General features: G+C 24.9%; 1 protein-coding gene across 1 annotated transcript; it reads right to left on the reverse strand.

Annotated features, from left to right (window-relative positions):
- Positions 1 to 5,490: 5,490 nt before the first annotated feature.
- On the reverse strand, positions 5,491 to 9,365 carry LOC113557967 (COP9 signalosome complex subunit 4-like). Its single transcript, XM_026963504.1, has 9 exons — positions 9,237 to 9,365; positions 8,759 to 8,838; positions 8,526 to 8,647; positions 8,316 to 8,452; positions 8,110 to 8,221; positions 7,569 to 7,758; positions 5,969 to 6,139; positions 5,695 to 5,895; positions 5,491 to 5,630 (listed from the first exon to the last, which is right to left on the reverse strand). Exons 1-9 carry the CDS (start codon positions 9,314 to 9,316, stop codon positions 5,491 to 5,493), a joined length of 1,233 nt encoding a protein of 410 aa, XP_026819305.1. The 5' UTR covers positions 9,317 to 9,365.
- Between the last annotated feature and the right edge of the window lie 4,181 nt (positions 9,366 to 13,546).

The following is a 13,546-nucleotide window of genomic DNA, read 5'->3' on the forward strand; positions in this document are numbered from 1 at the left end:
CGAATTACGACGCATTGCAAGCGTTTTGGACCAAGTAACGACCGGCACCAACCCATTAACTTTATAATTAAAACCTATTATTAACCGTTATAGGTACCTAACAATTTAACGAATATAATTCAATAATTAATACGTAGCTATTGTATAATAAAATTGAATTAGATTGCTTACAACTCACATTTTTACTAATGTTAAACATAGAGTAATATTAGTAATTATTCTATTATTTAAAAACATATTGTTATAAAAAATAATACCTTTATTAGATTCATTTATTTATAGTAACATGATATTATATTATTATGCAGGTACAATTTTTATTTTATATTTTTTTTTAAATTTCTTTTTGATTTTTGTAAATTACACAATTTAAAAATTATATACGAGCTATTTTTGCAAAAACACTCACACTTTTATATAATTATGCCATATTATATTATTGTTATTAATTTTCAAGTTAATAGTAGTAATAGCATCTTACTGTAAATACCATAGGTTAGACATTATAAATAGTTTTGTACTATATAAATAAATAGTACCTATTTTAAAATTAATCTGCGTATTTAGAAAATTTCATTGCGTAAATTAAATTCATAATATACATACAAATTGTAAGCTTATGTGAATTTGTTTATACATTATAACAAAATAATTAATATTATTATTTATCATCGTTAAGACACATATTAATTAATTTCGTCCAAATCTGAACTACAAATAGGTACCTATAAAAAAATAATTGTGTTTGTGTAATTCTTGGTTTTAATGTAAAATATTTAAGAATAACAATTGTATTAATTTTTCAAACTTAAGCTTTAAAAATTGAATATTTTATAAATATTTCATTAAAAAATACTTTTAGTTATTTTGACGAATTTCATAAAGATTTTAAACTCAAATATATAAAAAGAATTGGCTTATGTACTTTTATAATTTTTATTCAAATATAAAAACAATTTATGTGGGATTTTGAACTGGCAATAAATTATTTTTCACTTTTTATAAACAAATTTTTAGAATTATATCAAAACAAAAAAATCTATTTTCTCGTAAACTGGTTAGCGTAAAAATGCTTACTTAATTGCTTAATTATTAAGAAAAGTAGTGGGAATTTTTACTTTTGGTCGTTAGGCCTTAATTAATACCAATTAGATCCGATTCAGGATCTATTTTCCCAGAGACTACCCCAAAGTTGAAAACCAATGTCCCATAAAGAGATGACAGACAGAAAAATAACATACGTCGTCATATCGACATCATATCATTATGAAATCAATACATTGGAACAATGAGCTCCGTTCAAAATGTATAATGGTTCCATACTGCATTATTTGTCGTCTAGTTTTATAAATATTTTACGTAACCGTAACAAATTATTTATGTTAATTTTGAGTAATATAAAATATATTACATCTGATAATTAATATTGAGCGTAGTCGTCGAATCTCGCGACAGTTGGCATGAATATTATAGTATTTACGTAGATGCCGCGCACGGCGTTCGAAGCGTGCAAACATTTTAGGTTCTATGACGATTACAGTGATTGCGGTGGCATAGTATTTTTTAACTATAACGTTGAAAACCGCGGAAATGGAGGAAGTCGGTCCCCGGCAGTTGCCGCCATTATTTAGATAGCGTGAACAGCGCCTGCTAATACGTATTGCTGGCATCCGAGGTCATTCCACTGCCACCGCCGCAGCCGCCGCCGTCGGCTGACGAACGTGAATATTATTTTTGTAATACCCATAATAATATAACGACAATTTTTGACGAGCAAATCGGTTTTTAGTTTTTACTATGGATAACTCGCCTTCAACCAATAACTATAACGCTATTTGGAACGAGTGATAACGTCTCGTTCGAATATTATGTTCAACACGAAATCGAAATTAACGCGGCGGACCTGTAGAATTTGTATTATTGATTTACTGTACGTTTTTAAGGAGTTGAACAAAGGCAATTCTCAAAGTGCTTCTGCGCGGCGAACCTGTAGAGTTTATATTATTGATTTACCGTACGTTTTTAAGGAGTTCTATATAGACGATTCTCAGTGCTTCTGCGCGTGGCACGAGGAGGCGAATGATCATTATAGTGTGTGAAATAGAAATAATGAGAAGGCAAGGGATTTAATGTCCAACAATAAATTTACAAAAATTAACTGAAAAATATTTTAATAGACACGAATGTACTCGTACCTCAACAGTTAGTGCTTGAAATAGGGGGGGATACGGAGAAACGACATCCCTCTGCTTATTTTATCTAGAATAACGCATCTCTCCATAGATGTATTTTTTTTTTATGAAGAAGGTACATTATACGTATTAACATTTTTATATTTTTAAAATTATTTCATTTAAAATTTAAATTATAGTATTGTAATAAAATTATATTTTTTATCAAAGGGAAAATTTTTAATTTTTATGGTTTTCATTGTTGTATAACATATTAATTAGGCTCGGTTTATTGTGTTGTTTAGTATAGGTTATTTCACTATTATATTATCTATAGTCTTGTTTAGAGCCAATAATATAAAATAATAAATAAATATATTCAAACTAAAGCTAATTAGTGTTTAAAATGATCTGTCAATGTTTTGTTGATAATATTGATAAATAGACGTGTATGGTATATAGTATATCCATGTGTGAGTCGATTAATTGCTAAATTTAAATATGAAGAATTTTATGATGAAATGAGGAAATCTGAATTGTAAGACATACCTCCACTTATTTCGAGCCATTTCGACCACTGTGGACAGTTGTACAATATTAATCGTTCATAATGACATCAGGGGAGTATGAAAAATAGGTCATATGATGTAATAACCGTAGTTGTAACAACCAAAATTTAAAAATATTACCACAAAATGGACAATGGTACACATTTTATTATATTTAAATTTTAAATCACAAATGTCATTCCACGTATACCAATTCTTAAATAGTAATTATAAAAAAAAAGTATTATTAAGTATTTTCATATCTTTTATTTCCAAGTTTTTTCTTTTGATCTTATATTATTAATAAACATATAATATGACACTGTTTGTGTATTATTTTTATTTAAATTGAAATTTACTATTGTCATAAATCCTGTCCATATTGACATGTATAAATATTACATAATGTACAAAATATATTATAGTATCCAAAAATAAATTGATACTTAGGAAATATTTTAGTTGAAAATATATTATAATAATAAATCCGACCGTATTTTATTCGAAAAATTGATGAACCTAACATTTTCCGGTACGCTGGAGCATAATATTGCACACGCCTTATTTTTTTTTTAAATTATTGTTCCGATGGTTAATATGAATGATAACTTTCCAATTTGTCTATCTTTATTATCTATATAATTATATTATTTACAGCGTGCATTACTTGATGTATAAGTGCTTATAAATACCAAGAAAAAAAAAGGCAATAATACACACATAAATAAAAAGCCTACGACATCCACATAATAAGATATTAATTTAGCATAATGAATATTATTTTATTTTTATTAAGTACCTACATATATTTTTTTTCAATGCACCATTATTAACTTGTCAAGCAATTGATTATAAACAACTTTCTATACTTTCAAAGTACTCTGAAACCTTTAAAATAGTTCAATAAAAATTAACACTCACTTCAAAGGTAGCATTTTTATTTTTTTTATGATAGTATGTAAAAATAGTCTTGTAAAAATTCTGATAATAACTGTATTTATTAACAAAATATTAAATCAACTAATCCACTATTGCAATTATGCATGTGATGAGTTAATCTAATGAGTTACCGATGTCACACATAATATGTAACATTAGGCTGTAAAAACGTGTTAATAGTACCAAATATAATTAAGAATTAAAAAATTATACGTTGAAAATTGGTTGCTAAAGTCACAGGAACATTGATAATGTATAAAATACAAAGTGTTGATTATAGGTAAATAAATAAAGATCAGAGACGGGTTAAAGTAAGCAACAATAGTTAAAGCAAGACTAATAAAAATAACTGAAAATATTTATATTAATAATTATTTATATCTTTAATATTGTAAACATATTTTGTTAAAACTTAATATATTTATGTTTTACAATATTAAATAACACGCAAAAAGATAGATATAAACTCAAAATATAATATTAGATAATAAAAAAATATATATTATAAACACACATCAATAACATACGATAAGGACAAGTAAAGTTAACACCACTTAAAAGAGGGGGAAAAAATTTTTTTTTTAATTATTTAATTAATAATATCAAATGAAAATATATCGTGTTGTAATATAAGTATTTTTTAAGATATAGTTTACTTCATTATCTGTAGTATAGAATATTAATAAGCTAAAAAAAAAATAAATAATTTTTTTATTTAGATAATATTATGAAATACAATAATATATGAGCTTTAAATACCACCACACGCTACTGATATAAATATTTAACTATTTATGTGTATAGTTATAATATATAAATAAGTGACAAATGTTCTTAATTGAACGCTAATTGCAATAGAAAATAATAAGGCTTAAAATCAAGTTCAAAATCGATTTAAAATATTTTTAAAAATCTTTTAAAAATAAAGTTAAACAAAATCGAAAATGTTTAATTTTATTCAATATAAATATTGAAATTGAAAATGTTTATTTATAATATTCAAAAATTATAACGATATTGGGAAAGTTTAATTCGATAATTTATTTCAAAATAATAACCGTATTATAAATAGATCAATAAAAAATTTTAAAAATTTTAAATTCAACATTAATCAACGCAAACAGATATATAAAATATAAATATAATATAAATATTATAATAATAATCATTGGTAAAAAGATTAATAAGTTTATACCTAGTAATAACTAAAGAAATAGGTACTTCATAGCGCGTAATTAGTTTTCTTAGAATTGATATATTGATTATTGGAACGAAAAATAATATTCCACTCGTTCAAAATCGTTTTGAGCCTAGAAATTTTATTTTTACACACGATTAAAATGCTTGGAAAAATATTTTTTTCCATTATTGTTCTTGTCATTGTATTCCGTATATATATATAGAAATTTTGTATCATACTGCAAAAGTGCAAAGCGAGTAATAGTTATACGTATGGAGTGTATCACTAAGTTCTGACATCTTTACATTGGAAATTAGAATTATGTATAACAAATGTGATACACCGGACATTCTGTATAATAATTAATATGTATAAAAATGTCTTACAATAAGTAAATAATATTAAAAAAAATTATATTTTCCCATAATAATATGTTATATGTAAAATAATTTTAAATCAAAATTAAAATTGTTTAAATGTTTTCAGAAATATGTCATTATATATTTATATCATTATATCAAACCAAATTTTAAAAAATTGAAAATAATATCTATAACAATATTGAAATCATAAAAATGTCAAAGCATTTTAAAAAGTAAATTAAAACTAAAGTCGTAAAAGGAAAAATAATATTTAATTTCAAGCTCTGCAATTATTTATCTGTATGACCATTCTTAGTATTCTGTTTTGATTCGTCTGCTGGAATAAGTTCACTCATACGATTTAAATGAATGTTTACAGGTTCAAATTTCATATGAGAATATTCTAATTCGTTTGGCATTGTGGCTATACCTATACGAAATAAAATCATTTTAACAAATTATAAAACATCAAATATTATAAAGATGTAACTTACTTTTAAATCTTATAAAACCGTATGTATGATCAATTAAAGCTTCTATGCGTTTTTCAGATATCATTCTTCCTACTATTAACTTGGCTATTTCTGGTTCCATTTTCAATAAATGACCAAGTGACTCAATTCTTATATTTTTATAAATTTTTTTGATTGCTTGAATATTGTTTTCTGCTATAGCTTCAGTCAATATGGATGTACCTACAAAACGTTCAAATATGTACAATTATACAATGTTTTTAATGTACCTACCTATTCTATTGTAAAAAATTACCATAACTTGTTTTCATCTTCTGATGTGGCAACAACAATGTATCTATGTGATCAATTTCGCATGGTTTAATAAGACGAACCATTCTCAGTTTTTCAAGGATTGATAATTTTATGAATATTTTACTTCTTTCATCTTTGAACAACGATTTCAACAATTGCATTCGAATATCACCTACCAAAAATATAGATAAATATATAGATTAAAAAATCAGAGTACAGTAACCAGTATTGAGATATGCGTATTACAAAACATTCATAAAATTTAAAATGATATTCTACAATCATTGTTGAAATACTACTGTTATAAAGAAAATTTTTTAAATAAATTAAAAATGAGTGAACATCAACTAAATAAAAATTCATTTAAATATTTATAATAATTATTATTTATATAGAAATTATTATTTCTATACCATGAAACATTCATTAACATGTATGTATAAACAAAAAAATATTACAAGTTGCCTCCGAAATTTTTTTTCAGTTACAACCTTGAAGTTGACTCTTGATTTCGAAAACAGAAATTTCATCAAAATGAAAGAGTGGTTGGCTTGTTAAAGATACAGCAATAAACATTTAAAAATGTAAATGGATTATAAAATAAAATAAAAGCATAAATAAATACATTTATGATCAATTTAAAAATAAATGGATAATAATATATAATAAAATAAATTAAGATGTATGAAAAATATTATAAAAATTTGATTATATATACCATTATGTACAACAGAAGAATGAATTAGTAATAAATTATCTAAGAATAAGCCACATACATTTTACCCACAGACATTCAATGAAAAAAAAAAATGTACAACTAGTGGTGATCTACTGCTCTAGATACTAAAACATAGGTATCCGAATTGAACATTCACCTCATGAGTATGACCATGGATCATACTCAACAAATTAAGTATACAAAGGCCGTCTTCATATACTCAATTTGTTAGTTTAGCAAACTTCCGACTTTCGGCTAATACTGTTTTTCTGCAGAAACTTCTCTCCAATGAAATTGATTTTTTATTATTATGAAAATTTCACTTTAATATTCCACTTCGGGTAACCTGTCCAACTAGAACGTTTTCTATTCCTTTCCGATCAACTAATTATGAACTCAATGACCCTGTTTCTATCAATTTTCAATACTATTTCCTAGTTTTTTTTTTGTTATTAATATCCTTTTTTGTATTTATGAATTAAAATTTTGCATTTCATTTCTTTATTTATTTTTATTTATATTATTTTTTTATAAAATTACTACCAAAACTTATTATAATACGGCAACTTATTTAACTATGGACGTAAGTGTTTTATATATTTAAATAAATAAACTATTTTTTACAAAAAAATTATTTATATGATTTTATTTAAAAAAAAATGAAATAAATAATATAAATAATATCACTAGCCCAAAAAACTGCTAAGACTGTCCCAATAAAAGAAAAGCAAGAATAAATTGAATAAATTGAATAACTTATTAATATATTTTAAGTTATCTCATAAAGTCATATAAAGTCATTATAATACGTAGGTATATATGATTTTTAATAACATTAGTAATAGATTATAGGTTCTATCAAAATTATTTATTTATACTTTACCAGTTACTGATAAAATTGTACAGACAATCGTATTCTTCAATGATGTCAAACGTTCATTCTCTTTAAATAATAAACAGTGCGATAGTTCATAATATTGCTGTGCAGCCTCGATAAATTTAAAACGAAAATCCATCATTCGTGCCAAACAGACTTTAAAACTCAAATGAAGACCTTTGTTTGATGTTAGATTCTGAAAAAAAATAATTTAATATATTATTATTTGTTTAGGTCATCTTCCTTTTGCGTTCCAGTAATGAAACATGTTGCATGTGTAGATATAAGATATGATAATATAACATATTATTCAGTAAAGTACTACCTACATCATATATCATAAAATAATAATAAAAATGAAATGTTATTATAATCTTAATTTATAGTTTTAACTATTATCTTTAAAACATAATTCCATCACTTAGTATGAAAATATAATTTTTATTTAAAAAAAATAAGTTTTAATTGACAGACGTCATATTACTAAATAGATTCCAAATATTAGTTATTAATCTTTAGTTATATTTTTATCGAATATAAGCCATACTTGCGTCAATGAAGCTTTTTTTACGAAAGGCTCTGCCATCCACGGATCACCAGCTTCCATGAACAGGCGTGCAATTTTCATATATAAATCCAATTCATAATCAATAGAAAATCTTTTAAAACATTTAAAAATTGTAATATATGTCATAACAATAAATATACCTACTAAGATAAAACAATAAAAAAAAAAAAAAAAAATATAGTCACCTGTAATACGATTCCACTGGGATGCTGGCGAGCAAATATGCTGCTTCCTTCCAATTTCCCTCTTTCTCGTAAATGTACGATAAATGGTGACAGACAATGGACATGTGGTATTCAAAATCAACTTCTCTGGGTTGCATCTAACGAAAAATCAAAGGATAAATAATTTTATTTGTAACTCATATAAATGTATAATAGCAGTCTTCTTCTCACTTTATCTCTCATAAAATGAGCCAACAGTTTCGACTGTTCATTAGGCAACCATGGTAAGACTTTCATACATAAATCGGAAAACATCTGTCGGGATACGAACAAGGTGACATTATTCTTAGCAACTGAAATCAAATGAATAAAATAGTGGTGTTTCATCAAATAATGATTGTATTAATTCGGATATTTTATTAACACATAAAAAATAATATTATGTATAGACGTAAATTACTTACGGAATTCGACGATTGCTTTCAACATTTCTACCATATTGGTCGACCATGTTGAAATGACGCTGTTTAACAAAATTCTGCACCTGCAACAGTCGATCGACAATGTAATCAGCGTGGATCCAGAAATGTTTTTAATATGCTCGAATAGGAGTACTTATATTATTTATATTTTTAGTAAATTAACTATAAATTATATATTAAATTAATATGTGAGTAAAATATATGAATAAAGTTTCAACTTTCCGACTACTATAGGTATAGTATAGTTATTTATTTAGTTTTTAAAATCATATCTATATAATATAAATAAAAAAAACGGCTATTTCAAAAATTGTTTTTAGGCTATTGACAAAATCCGCCACTAAATTGTATTATATTATTATGGACATTGATCGACGTGTTTCCCTAATGGATTTTATGATTTAAACTAGCAAAATTCAAATAACCATAGTACGATCCGTATAAAAAAATTGCATCTCACTTTGTAATTCGTTGAATGTCGGATGGCCACAACTCAAAAATTTGCTTCATATCATAGCGAACTTGGTCGACAGAATTCATGATTTATTCAAACGCGTGTTAAGTGCAATACAAATACGAGATATCAACGACAACGTGATGATTTGTTGTGATGTGATGAGTAGCAAGTAACTTGGTTGGCTGCTGTGTATTTTTGACGGAAAAATCAAAATGCAAAGATGACGATCGGATTGGCAGAATAGAAGCACGTGAACTGTGAACGTGACTGAAAAGTAAACAGGCGATGTCGATTTTAAATTTTATAATGTTAAGCTAATCCGATCAAGTTCAAAAAGAAGAACGGATAGAATGTTCGGTGGGGGGTATCGAATGACGACTATCGGAATCGCGTAATAAGCAACAAGAAATCGACTGGATTTCTACACTCGACCTAGGTTGACCTTTCCAAAATGATAAAATAATATTATATTATACATAATAACAATCAATATGATATTTTATCATGGTACTAAACATTGTGTCAGACTTACATATTAGGTGTGAGACCGATAATCGTTATACTTGTGTTTTAGGTACCTAATATTTATACTATTATAAATTTATAAATTAATCTATGTTGGTAATCAACAGGTAAGAATCCAAAAATCTAACCCAAGCTCGCTGTGAGTCTGTGCACCGACGATGTCCTGATCGCATTTCCATAATTATAAAATATTTAAATTATGCTTATTAAGACTGTGACTTTGTAAAAAAATACATTATTTTTAACTTACTACAGTAAAAAATAGCTCCTTTTTTGTTTGAAAAAGTTTGATTTAGATCATAATGAATTCAGTCTTGAAACTTTTATTTTACCAATTTTTGATTAATTCAATTTTTTATTGCCTTTTATGACGTTTTTAATTTTTTGTTTCTTTTAAAAATATTTCTAATAATTTCCGACAATTTAAACTTAATACTTATATTTAAGAACTGTTTTTTTAATGTTTATCTTTTAGATTTATAACGTTTTGGATGCACGTCGTACTTCATAGATAAATATTATCATAAATTGATCACTTGTTCAATTTTTATATTTAAAAAAAAAAAATTTCTTAATATGCTTGCATATTGTATTCTATGCTGAATTTATGAGATTTTAATGCATTTATAAGGTTTTTCTTTTTTTCATTTTTTTCTTAACATAAAATACAAATTTAAACACTAAATTTTAATGCATTATGATAAGAAACCAAAATCGTAGTTATTTATATATATATTCATAGTTAATCGCTGAATGTATAGGAGCACTAGAACGTGTCTTTGAATTTAAATTAATTTTGTTTGTAATCCAAATTGTATATAATAAGATATGCATCTGTTACAAAATTATACAAAGATTTAAACATTTGTAAAAAAAATAAAATCTTATTTAAATGATGAAACTTGACGTAAGGACATAGGATATAATTAGAGATTAAAATTCATACTATATACGTAGTTATATTGAACCATTTTTTGGATGAACAAGAGAACGTACCACAATATTTTTGTTTTTTATTTGCTTTTATTGTCACACTTGAAAGTATTTCCTAATGATAATACAACTTTTAAAGATTGTGCCTTATAATTGACGTTAATCAATAATAACAATGGATGATTAATCATTATACCTTATACGAGATCTGTGAAAATCTTACACTTATTGTAGCCTATTAGTTATTGGTATTTATTTTAGTCATATTGTTGGTAATAAAATAAGTTTCCGAATTCAATTGTATTAGTATTTTCATATCTTTCTATAGAAAGGACGAATATTAACGAGTTAAAAAATTTAAATTAAGTTATACTTTCTATTAATTAAGTTACCTAACAAATTATTAAAAAAAACACTTTATATTTGACATGGTAATTTTTTCTATGAAATGTGGTTACTATAATTAATTATCTAATTTTATAGTTACGTTGAGTTATTTCTAATATATAAAACATAGATTTTGTAAAAATATATTTTGTTTTGCACAAGTTATTGTTTTTGTAGGTATAAGAAAATAAAAAATAATCAAAGATAGATTTGATTAGATATAATATATAATCTTAACATCTATATGAAGTAGGTATTGTTTAGTAGGTATTCAAATACACTTTGGCATTTCAAATTATTTTAAAATAATTTCAAAAATACTTTTTGTTTGTATTTTTATTCAAAATATTTTTTTTTCATTTTGCCATTGTTTTTTAATAATCCATATTTTTGTATCTTAAATTTTATTTTTAAAATAATATTTTATAATAGTTCTAAGAATTTATAATAAGATTACACCAATAATAATTAAAATAGCTATAATTTATATCTACTTAGGTCAAATTTAAATAAATTGATGTGTTTAGTTAATATCTATATTTATATTATTAATATACGTATGTGAATATATGACATTTGGAATTTGTGAAGCTTTTAAAGTAAGTAAATACCTTTAAACTAAATTTAACTAAAACATTTATAATAAAATGTTTTAATATTTAATATGTTTGTCGTTTGTAATTAACACATACAGTTTTGAAATACATAGAAAAGTACAATATGTAAAGTATTTTAAATATTATTAAGATGATTTATACATTTTGTATTCAAATACTATTGAAAGAAAGTACTTGTAAGCGTACTTCAAATATAAATGACACCATGTATTTAAATACACATATTCTGAATAAAAATAAAAGTATTAACTGTGGGCAAATTGAAGTGTGGAACGAACTTTTTTGGATTTCCTATGGATCGAAATAACGCGAGTATGCAACTAATTTCCATATAAAATAACAATCTCGACCATACACATTAATTTAAAATCGCACGATACCAGTTAATAACCCAGTTCTACGCGTTTAAAGAGATTTGACCCCGTCTGTATTTTCCATTAAAATAGACTTATAACAATATAATATTATGCCAATTAAATATTTTATACTTAAAATTCTATAAAATTATAAGTTTTTGTATAAAACAACCTTACAAAAGAGTGCGTTTTTAACTTAGACTTTACATGTGTGAATTTGTCCCGTATTTTATCTTAAGTGTGTGGTTTTTGGATTTAACCATATAATAACAACTCCGTAGGAAAACCGTTTCGGAATCGTCAAACTACGCCGTAGAATTAAAAATTGTAGATGCATAGAATATTTTTGTCCTGGACAGACTGTTGTGGTCTGGTCAAGCTATAGTCATTGGTAGAGACAAATACCTACACAGGTAATTGTCGTAACATTAAATTACATTTGCTTAATATCGTAAAATAATTACATTATAATATTATGTATTCTTCATAGGTCGAATAAAATCCATTATATCAAACATGTAAGACAGTTTCTTTGTTTGATAAAAAACCTCGAATTCTGTAAAACGTAACTTTTATCGCAGTTTGAAGCACACAAAACACATACGAGAGAGCATCTATATCTATATTCTGTAAAATATAATAGGTATATAATATTATATATTTTTTATATAATTTATATATATTGCGTACTGACTACTTTAATTTGACATTTCGAACCTTGTTTTATCGTTTTTTTCAAATGCATTATGCGTATCCTGAACTGCGGCTCGTGTCTTATCGTAAGAAGCAAAACATTTTTACTAATGAATTTTTTTTTTTTTATATATATATATATTAAACGAATATAAAAATATATAATTAAAGAAATATAATATTTATTTAATTACAATTTCTATAAAAAATGTACAGAAAACATAAAGCGTTTTTGATTTTATAAAATATTATGTTTTTAATATAATATTTACATATGTAGTTATTTTTTAAACTTTGACATATTTTTAATTATTGATTAATGTCTTGTTTAACCGCAAGTATTTGTCGTGAGTTCATTTTTTTTGTAAGTTTTTTATGTCTGGATTATGTGTATTTAGAGAAATCCCCATGAAAAAGAACTCTTCTCCCCAGTCTAATTTGAATTCTCTGTGGTCCTTTTCATACTCTCGTTTCTTAGACATGATAATACTATTATTATTATGATATAGTTGTATATAGTTACACGGGTACAATGTCGAACAGCAAAATGAAGGCATATTCGCGTCTCGTGTGTATAGGTTATTAATGTATTATTTGAATACAAAATTATCATGTACAAAATTTAAATTATTATTATTGTGCATTATTATATTCTACACGTTTTATTACGCGTTTTTATTTAAATACCTTATCTTAGGTTAAGGTAGGTTAACTGAAAACCTTTTTTTCCCTGTTTTTGATTCTCATATATTTTTCATTAATCATTAATTTGCGCGTCTAACGACTCTCTTATCGCTAAACT

This window comes from Rhopalosiphum maidis, chromosome 3 (assembly GCF_003676215.2).
Source record: "Rhopalosiphum maidis isolate BTI-1 chromosome 3, ASM367621v3, whole genome shotgun sequence".
Classification (NCBI taxonomy): Eukaryota; Metazoa; Arthropoda; class Insecta; order Hemiptera; family Aphididae; genus Rhopalosiphum; species Rhopalosiphum maidis.

Bases quoted from the DNA above. Each gene is read 5' to 3' on its own strand.
- LOC113557967 (XM_026963504.1), bottom strand. From the start codon at position 9,316: ATGAATTCTGTCGACCAAGTTCGCTATGATATGAAGCAAATTTTTGAG. The intron at 8,453-8,525 runs GTGAGAAGAAGA...ATTTTTCGTTAG, and splicing joins CTCATTTTATGAGAGATAAA to ATGCAACCCAGAGAAGTTGA. The intron at 6,140-7,568 runs GTAAAGTATAAA...TATTTTTGGTAG, and splicing joins TACAATTTTATCAGTAACTG to GTGATATTCGAATGCAATTG.